General features: G+C 38.4%; 1 protein-coding gene across 1 annotated transcript in view; it reads right to left on the bottom strand.

The window, feature by feature from the left end:
• Nucleotides 1-10,765, bottom strand: part of LOC311126864 (piezo-type mechanosensitive ion channel component 2-like) — a gene marked incomplete at both ends in the record, with an annotated part of 197,156 nt that overhangs the window by 73,272 nt on the left and 113,119 nt on the right. The window contains 6 exons of the mRNA XM_084200840.1: nucleotides 1-453; nucleotides 2,433-2,609; nucleotides 4,587-4,792; nucleotides 4,979-5,145; nucleotides 5,427-5,501; nucleotides 10,336-10,456. The exon at nucleotides 1-453 is cut by the window's left edge and continues 1 nt beyond it. Coding sequence (XP_084056966.1) covers nucleotides 1-453; nucleotides 2,433-2,609; nucleotides 4,587-4,792; nucleotides 4,979-5,145; nucleotides 5,427-5,501; nucleotides 10,336-10,456 — 1,199 coding nt within the window. The remainder of the gene's footprint in view (nucleotides 454-2,432; nucleotides 2,610-4,586; nucleotides 4,793-4,978; nucleotides 5,146-5,426; nucleotides 5,502-10,335; nucleotides 10,457-10,765) is intronic.

The raw sequence follows: 10,765 nt of genomic DNA, 5'->3' as shown, positions 1-10,765 counted from the left end.
TTGCTGTAGCTGGGAGGCACATCAGCGTCCGAGGTGTTTGGAGCGTCCGTGTCTGGGGTGTACAGCTTCTCCGCCCGGTCACGCTCTTCTGTATTCAGGTATTCTTGCCGGTCCTGGACACCCCCGTCGTCACTGTCAGTGCTACAGTCCTGGGACCCTGGTCGGAGGGCCAGGTGGGTCGATGCTCCTTCCTCTACCCTGAAGGAGGGGCCCTCCCCTGGGCCTGGAGACCCCCATGGATCCCCCTGGCCCTGGTCCTCTGTGGTCTCTCCACCACTGCCATCTCCTCCACCCCGCCAGGGGCTGTCCTCGGCCCCCTCTGCCCCCTCCGGAGGTGGGTGTCCCCAGGGTCTGTTCTGCCTGTCTTCCCCCTGGTCCTGTTCGTCCTCCACCTCCTCGATGGTGTCGTTGGTGCCCTGCCGGGAGTACAGAGTGATGCACTGGGTCGCCTCGCTGTGGGGGAGAGACAGACAGACAGGCAGGAAGACAAACAGCAAGAGAGGAGGTTACTGGACCCTGTCAATGCTCAGTACGGTATTCACAAAGTGGAGAGTATTCGGGTGACACTCACTCAACAGCCCCATGTATCATTGTGTAGTTTTAGTTGGAGAAAACAGATAATAATAATTAAAGTAGTTTGTGAGCTTTATGTGTTTTCAGGAAACAGAAACAACATTTACAAGGATGACTGACAAACCACATGTAATGATAAGTGATAAATATAGCTGCGAGGAGCAATGAACGGGGTTCACAGGATGACAGAAAGGACAGAAGATCAGTTGGATAAGAAAGAAAGCACTCGATCGTGTGGGAAATATCTTCCTTTATGTGCAATCAGTAAAAGCATTACCACGTTTATCTCTCAACACCACAACGGAGAGACTGAGTGCATCACTTCTTCTTTTTATAAGAAACATTAATGTGTTGGAAATTCCAAATTGTTTGTATATTCAACTTACACACAGCTCTGACACACACACTTACCCCACCAGACATGCCACCAGGGGTCTTTTCACAGTCCCCAAATCCAGAACAAATTCAAGAAAGCGTACAGTATTATATAGAGCCATTATTGCATGGAACTCCCTTCCATCTCATACTGCTCAAATGAACAGCAAACCCGGTTTAAAAAAACAGAGAAACCAACACCTCACGGCACAACGCCTCTCCCCTATTTGACCTAGATAGTTTGTGTGTATGTATTGATATGTAGGCTACGAGGTGTAGTTCTGTCCTTGAGCTGTTCTTGTCTATTAATGTTCTGTATTATGTTTCATGTTTTGTGTGGACCCCAGGAAGAGTAGCTGCTGCTTTTGCAACAGCTAATGGGGATCCTAATAAAATACCAAATACCAAATAGGCCACTGTGGAATATATTTACAGTGGTTTAAATGGATACGTAAAATCAGATTTTAAGTTAAGACATGTACCATGGGCCTACATTCCGAATTTTGTGTTATTTGGTCCTATGGTTCATGAGAAGAAGATTTGTGAAATATTTTTAGCATATTTTAGCATATTAGCATATGTGCTAATATGCATCTACTGGTATAGTGTGGCCATCTTTGAATGCATCAACGTTATTTTCTCAAACTCTTTAGGGACTATTGTGATGAGTCTAAAGACCAAATTTGGAGTGAATGTGACTTTTAGTCCAGGAAAATAAGATTTGTTATGATTATTTTAAGCATTGGCGTTACATAGTCAAAAATGTGAATTGTTAATAGTTTCCTTATGTTTTAAGATACCAATGCCAAACTTAACATGGTTCATCATGGTAATGACCCTAAACAGTTTCAAGTTGATAGGCCATTATGAAGTGTATTTACAAAGGAATTAAATGGACACGTAAAATCTGATTTCCTGATTTATCCATAATTTAGCCATCTCTTAACCAATCCCTTAGGTTCTCTCAAATTTGGTGAGAATACGTTTTTCAAAAGTTTTCAAAAATTTCCAAGATGGAGGAAAATCTATCCTGATAGACTCATGGGTCCTTGAGGCAAATAATTATGTTCAACATGAGGAAAGACACCTACATACAACATTTCAAGTCTCTAGATCGAATGGGGTGGCAGATATGAGGGTTTAAGTGAGACTGCTTATAACAGCACCACCTATAGGCCAATCAATGACCTTCTTTTTGACCAAGTTACTGATGGCCTCTAGTTTCTGTGGGCCAAATCAGAAACAAAGTTACCAATCTATGTTGGAGTTATCTGACCATGTGAAGGGAAAAATATATTATGTAATAATAACAATATGTTTCACAGTTTCAACGTGACAGACACGGGTGTGTGAGGAAGAGTAAAAGGAGGAGGAGGAGGAGGAGAAAGGAGAGGAGAGGATGAGGGGGCAGAAGAAGAGAGTGACGAAGAGGATGGAAGAGGAGGAGAAGGAGAAAGAGGAAGATTTCAGCTTGGACCAGGCACCTGGACACTTGGCTGCTGCTGCTGTCAGTTGATTTGGAGGCGTCCAGGCCGTAAATCTTACGGAGTTTGGGCCGGGCACGTTCACTGGTTTTGGGAATGGGAATGTCTGACGGCATTCCGTCCAGCTCGTCCAGCGTGTCTTGGCGGGAGAACAGCATGGTGGCCTCAGTGTAGGCACTGATGGGATAGAGAGATGGAGAGATGAGAAATAAATGACTGGAATGACACAATGGTTACAACATGGCTTCCACATGGCGCAGCTAATGATGTGGAAGTTTCCAAATGGTAAAGGTGGTGATGAGGTTGTGTTGTAGAAAGTGATATCTCATCACTCTGTCTACATCCACCCTCATGCTGAAGATACTGATCAAGCCCTAGAATTACATATAGAATGTAATAATAGGATCTCTCCAGCACTCTGCTCGGTATCTGGACATGCAATCTCTGCTATCTCTCCAGCACTCTGCTCTGTATCTGGTCTCTGCTATCTCTCCAGCACTCTGCTCGGTATCTGGTCTCTGCTATCTCTCCAGCACTCTGACCGGTCTCTGGTCTCTGCTATCTCTCCAGCACTCTGACCGGTCTCTGGTCTCTGCTATCTCTCCAACACTCTGATCGGTCTCTGGTCTCTGCTATCTCTCCAGCACTCTGACCGGTCTCTGGTCTCTGCTATCTCTCCAGCACTCTGACCGGTCTCTGGTCTCTGCTATCTCTCCAGCACTCTGACCGGTCTCTGGTCTCTGCTATCTCTCCAGAACTCTGACCGGTCTCTGGTCTCTGCTATCTCTCCAGCACTCTGACCGGTCTCTGGTCTCTGCTATCTCTCCAGCACTCTGATCGGTCTCTGGTCTCTGCTATCTCTCCAGTACTCTGACCGGTCTCTGGTCTCTGCTATCTCTCCAGCACTCTGACCGGTCTCTGGTCTCTGCTATCTCTCCAGCACTCGGATCGGTCTCTGGTCTCTGCTATCTCTCCAGCACTCTGCTCTGTATCTGGTCTCTGCTATCTCTCCAGCACTCTGCTCGGTATCTGGTCTCTGCTATCTCTCCAGCACTCTGACCGGTCTCTGGTCTCTGCTATCTCTCCAGCACTCTGACCGGTCTCTGGTCTCTGCTATCTCTCCAGCACTCTGACCGGTCTCTGGTCTCTGCTATCTCTCCAGCACTCTGACCGGTCTCTGGTCTCTGCTATCTCTCCAGCACTCTGACCGGTCTCTGGTCTCTGCTATCTCTCCAGCACTCTGACCGGTCTCTGGTCTCTGCTATCTCTCCAGTACTCTGACCGGTCTCTGGTCTCTGCTATCTCTCCAGCACTCTGACCGGTCTCTGGTCTCTGCTATCTCTCCAGCACTCTGACCGGTCTCTGGTCTCTGCTATCTCTCCAGCACTCTGACCGGTCTCTGGTCTCTGCTATCTCTCCAGCACTCTGACCGGTCTCTGGTCTCTGCTATCTCTCCAGCACTCTGACCGGTCTCTGGTCTCTGCTATCTCTCCAGCACTCTGACCGGTCTCTGGTCTCTGCTATCTCTCCAGCACTCTGACCGGTCTCTGGTCTCTGCTATCTCTTCTTTTCTTCTACTTTTTATTACTACTTGTTATTTTGAGACTTTTCTATTCTGTGTTTGATTCTTGATTGATATTGTTATTGTACTGCATTGTTGAGGAGAGTTAGTCACTGTACTGTGTGCATCTGACCAATAAACTTTGATTTTATGATTTCAAACCCTACACCCCAACCCGAGCACTCCGTTCTGCCACCTCTGGTCTCTTGGCCCTCCCACCCCTATGAGAGGGCAGCTCCCCCTCAGCCCAGTCCAAGCTCTTCTCTGTCCTGGCACCCCAATGGTGGAACCAGCTTCCCCCTGAAGCTAGGACAGCAGAGTCCCTGCCCATCTTTCGAAAACATCTGAAACCTTACCTCTTCAAACAGTATCTTAAATAATCCTCCTCCTCACCTCGACCCCCCCAGCACTTAACCAACACTTGCACTTGACCCCCCCATCTATTGAGGGAAAAATGTACTTTCTATGCCTGTGATATGTGGTTGTCCCACCCAGCTATCTTAAGATGAATGCACTAACTGTAAGTCGTTCTGGATAAGAGCATCTGCTGAATGTACATTTGATTTGAATTAGTTCATGTACGATACACTTACCTGGATATGCTGTCTCGTGATGCCAAAGATGCCATGCTGTCCTGGCTCTCCATGCGATAGCCGTCTCTCACCCTGTGGGCCCTGTGAGACCCCCCCGACGCACTGTCCTCCTCACTGAGCCGGTCCAGACTGGACCCCCGAGACATGTTCATACGCATCTTCTTCTGGTAGAACACATGGATACTCTCTCTGGACGGGACGTTACCCTGCAGGGGGGGGGTTAGAACAGGATAGTCATTTAATCTCCGTTTGTTTTCTAATTTGCTATATATCAAAGTCTAAATAAAATCAAACTATTTAAAGTGTGTTTATGTAAAACAAGCAACTCAAAGAAAGAGAGAGAGAGAGAAAAATACATATATAGAGAGAGAGCGACGGTAGCAGGTCACTACCTTTTTGACCTCTCTAGTGAGCATGCATCTCTCAATGCGCAGCACGGTGGAGATGTCTATGTGCTCTCTACACACGTTGTTCATCCACTTGGTGAAGCTCTCCACCATGGTCTGGAACAACACCCAGGTGAACTTGACGATGTTGAACACTCGCTTCAGGATGTTGTCTGGTGGGACGTGGAAAACAAGTTACAAATATTTACATTTAGCAGACACTCTTATCCAAAGTGACACCAGTGCATTCAACTAAACTAGTTAGAAGAGCAATGATCCAGATCATTGTCATCACGATGATAGATTCTGAGTAAACTATAGTAAGAAAAACCTATAATACATGTATATATTTAAAATATATATAGAATCAATTACAAGATTGGTTGTTGTCTCTCCATGTATGTGGTTTTGTATATACGTGTAGTAACGTATTTGAAAGGTCTGAGACACCCACCTGGTCCGTCAGACTTCTTCTCCTGTCCTCCATCCTGATCCTCCTCCATCTCTCCTAACTCTATAGTCACATGACCTGCACAGAATAACACAACAAAACAATAACCTACAGAGAATAACACAACACAATAATAACTTACAGAAAATAACACAACACAATAATAACTTACAGAGAATAAAACAACAAAACAATAACCTACAGAGAATAACACAACAAAACAATAACCTACAGAGAATAACACAACAAAACAATAACTTACAGAGAATAACACAACAAAACAATAACCTACAGAGAATAACACAACAAAACAATAACCTACAGAGAATAACACAACAAAACAATAACTTACAGAGAATAACACAACACAATAACTTACAGAGAATAACACAACAAAACAATAACCTACAGAGAATAACACAACAAAACAATAACCTACAGAGAATAACACAACTAAACAATAACCTACAGAGAATAACACAACAAAACAATAACTTACAGAGAATAACACAACAAAACAATAACCTACAGAGAATAACACAACAAAACATGAACTTACAGAGAATAACACAACAAAACAATAACTTACAGAGAATAACACAACAAAACAATAACCTACAGAGAATAACACAACAAAACAATAACCTACAGAGAATAACACAACAAAACAATAACTTACAGAGAATAACACAACAAAACAATAACCTACAGAGAACAACACAACTAAACAATAACTTACAGAGAATAACACAACAAAACAATAACTTACAGAGAATAACACAACAAAACAATAACCTATAGAGAATAACACAACAAAACAATAACCTACAGAGAATAACACAACAAAATAATAACCTACAGAGAATAACACAACAAAACAATAACTTACAGAGAATAACACAACAAAACAATAACTTACAGAGAATAACACAACAAAACAATAACTTACAGAGAATAACACAACAAAACAATAACCTATAGAGAATAACACAACAAAACAATAACCTATAGAGAATAACACAACAAAACAATAACCTATAGAGAATAACACAACAAAACAATAACCTACAGAGAATAACACAACAAAACAATAACTTACAGAGAATAACACAACAAAACAATAACCTATAGAGAATAACACAACAAAACAATAACCTACAGAGAATAACACAACAAAATAATAACCTACAGAGAATAACACAACAAAACAATAACCTACAGAGAATAACACAACAAAACAATAACTTACAGAGAATAACACAACACAATAACTTACAGAGAATAACACAACAAAACAATAACCTACAGAGAATAACACAACAAAACAATAACTTACAGAGAATAACACAACACAATAACTTACAGAGAATAACACAACAAAACAATAACCTACAGAGAATAACACAACAAAACAATAACCTACAGAGAATAACACAACTAAATAATAACCTACAGAGAATAACACAACAAAACAATAACTTACAGAGAATAACACAACACAATAACTTACAGAGAATAACACAACACAATAACTTACAGAGAATAACACAACAAAACAATAACCAACAGTGAATAATACAAAACAATAACCAACAGTGAATAACACAACAAAACAATAACCTACAGAGAATAACACAACTAAATAATAACCTACAGAGAATAACACAACAAAACAATAACCAACAGTGAATAATACAAAACAATAACCAACAGTGAATAACACAACAAAACAATAACCTACAGAGAATAACACAACAAAACAATAACCTACAGAGAATAACACAACAAAACAATAACCTACAGAGAATAACACAACAAAACAATAACCTACAGAGAATAACACAACAAAACAATAATTTACAGAGAATAACACAACAAAACAATAACCTACAGAGAATAACACAACAAAACAATAACCTACAGAGAATAACACAACAAAACAATAACTTACAGAGAATAACACAACAAAACAATAACTTACAGAGAATAACACAACAAAACAATAACCTACAGAGAATAACACAACAAAACAATAACCTACAGAGAATAACACAACAAAACAATAACTTACAGAGAATAACACAACAAAACAATAACCTACAGAGAATAACACAACAAAACAATAACCTACAGAGAATAACACAACACAACAATAACTTACAGAGAATAACACAACAAAACAATAACTTACAGAGAATAACACAACAAAACAATAACCTACAGAGAATAACACAACAAAACAATAACTTACAGAGAATAACACAACAAAACAATAACCTACAGAGAATAACACAACAAAACAATAACTTACAGAGAATAACACAACAAAACAATAACCTACAGAGAATAACACAACAAAACAATAACCTACAGAGAATAACACAACTAAATAATAACCTACAGAGAATAACACAACTAAATAATAACCTACAGAGAATAACACAACAAAACAATAACTTACAGAGAATAACACAACAAAACAATAACCTACAGAGAATAACACAACAAAACAATAACCTACAGAGAATAACACAACAAAACAATAACTTACAGAGAATAACACAACTAAATAATAACCTACAGAGAATAACACAACAAAACAATAACTTACAGAGAATAACACAACAAAACAATAACTTACAGAGAATAACACAACAAAACAATAACTTACAGAGAATAACACAACAAAACAATAACTTACAGAGAATAACACAACACAATAATAACCTACAGAGAATAACACAACTAAATAATAACCTACAGAGAATAACACAACAAAACAATAACTTACAGAGAATAACACAACAAAACAATAACCTACAGAGAATAACACAACAAAACAATAACCTACAGAGAATAACACAACAAAACAATAACCTACAGAGAATAACACAACAAAACAATAACCTACAGAGAATAACACAACAAAACAATAACCTACAGAGAATAACACAACAAAACAATAACCTACAGAGAATAACACAACAAAACAATAACCTACAGAGAATAACACAACAAAACAATAACTTACAGAGAATAACACAACAAAACAATAACCTACAGAGAATAACACAACAAAACAATAACCTACAGAGAATAACACAACAAAACAATAACCTACAGAGAATAACACAACAAAACAATAACCAACAGTGAATAATACAAAACAATAACCAACAGTGAATAACACAACAAAACAATAACCTACAGAGAATAACACAACAAAACAATAACCTACAGAGAATAACACAACAAAACAATAACCTACAGAGAATAACACAACAAAACAATAACCTACAGAGAATAACACAACTAAATAATAACCTACAGAGAATAACACAACAAAACAATAACCTACAGAGAATAACACAACAAAACAATAACCTACAGAGAATAACACAACAAAACAATAACCTACAGAGAATAACACAACTAAACAATAACCTACAGAGAATAACACAACTAAATAATAACCTACAGAGAATAACACAACAAAACAATAACTTACAGAGAATAACACAACAAAACAATCACAAAACAATAACCTACAGAGAATAACACAACAAAACAATAACTTACAGAGAATAACACAACAAAACAATAACCTACAGAGAATAACACAACTAAACAATAACCTACAGAGAATAACACAACAAAACAATAACCTACAGAGAATAACACAACACAATAATAACTTACAGAGAATAACACAACAAAACAATAACCTACAGAGAATAACACAACTAAACAATAACCTACAGAGAATAACACAACTAAATAATAACCTACAGAGAATAACACAACAAAACAATAACTTACAGAGAATAACACAACAAAACAATCACAAAACAATAACCTACAGAGAATAACACAACAAAACAATAACTTACAGAGAATAACACAACAAAACAATAACCTACAGAGAATAACACAACTAAACAATAACCTACAGAGAATAACACAACAAAACAATAACCTACAGAGAATAACACAACAAAACAATAACCTACAGAGAATAACACAACACAATAACAACTTACAGAGAATAACACAACAAAACAATAACCTACAGAGAATAACACAACTAAACAATAACCTACAGAGAATAACACAACTAAATAATAACCTACAGAGAATAACACAACAAAACAATAACTTACAGAGAATAACACAACAAAACAAACACAAAACAATAACCTACAGAGAATAACACAACAAAACAATAACTTACAGAGAATAACACAACAAAACAATAACTTACAGAGAATAACACAACAAAACAATAACTTACAGAGAATAACACAACAAAACAATAACTTACAGAGAATAACACAACAAAACAATAACCTACAGAGAATAACACAACAAAACAATAACCTATAGAGAATAACACAACAAAAGAATAACTTACAGAGAATAACACAACAAAACATTAACTTACAGAGAATAACACAACAAAACAATAAGACAGTAGATTTGGGTTCTATTAGTGTGAGAAGCAATTCTACTGGACATCTTAGGGTCGTCGTCATGGATACCCTTTCTCAACCAAGCCTCTTTTGTTGAATCAAGCATAAAGTTATCTTGTAAAATAAAGATTATTTTGAAATCATAACAGATTAGAGACTGATCTTCCGTGAGAACTCAGGGGTGTAAGAATAAAACAAAGTGGTGCAGTGATCTATTCTGGTGATCTTCTTCAGAAACTGGGGTGATCTATTCTGGTGATCTTCTTCTGAAACTGGGGTGATCTATTCTGGTGATCTTCTTCTGAAACTGGGGTGATCTATTCTGGTGATCTTCTTCTGAAACTGGGGTGATCTATTCTGGTGGTATTTGGTAAGATTGTGTATGCTGATGATCTTTATATCGGTGACTCTGTTTTAATACTCCTTGATGTCTCTTAACCTACCTTCCTTCTTGTCCTTCTTGTGTTTGTCTCTCCTGGTGTACCTCTTCCAGAACTTACGCTTCTCTTTGCTTCGTTCCTTCATGGCTGCCTTGGAGTCTGTTATCCACGCATGGTAGACAAACTGGCAGCGTACAGTACAGGAAGCACAATGTTAGTTTGGACATAAAGGGATGGATCCTAATTTGAGATCTGTGCGCTCTTAACTCTGACTTTCGCAAAATTATGTATTGAGTCATGTGTTGATACATGTGTTGATTAATGTGTTGATTAATATATTGATTCATGTATTGATTCATGTATTGATTCATGTTGATTCATGTATTGTTCATGTGTCGATTCATGTGTTGATCCGTGTTGATTCATGTATTGATCCGTTTTGATTCATGTTGATTAATGTATTGATTAATGTGTTGATTAATGTATTGATTAA

Source organism: Coregonus lavaretus (genome assembly GCF_964263955.1).
Source record: "Coregonus lavaretus genome assembly, contig: HAP1_SCAFFOLD_371, whole genome shotgun sequence".
Classification (NCBI taxonomy): domain Eukaryota; kingdom Metazoa; phylum Chordata; class Actinopteri; order Salmoniformes; family Salmonidae; genus Coregonus; species Coregonus lavaretus.
The sequence above is the reverse complement of the archived record's forward strand: the minus strand, read 5'-3'. Positions and strand labels throughout refer to the sequence as shown.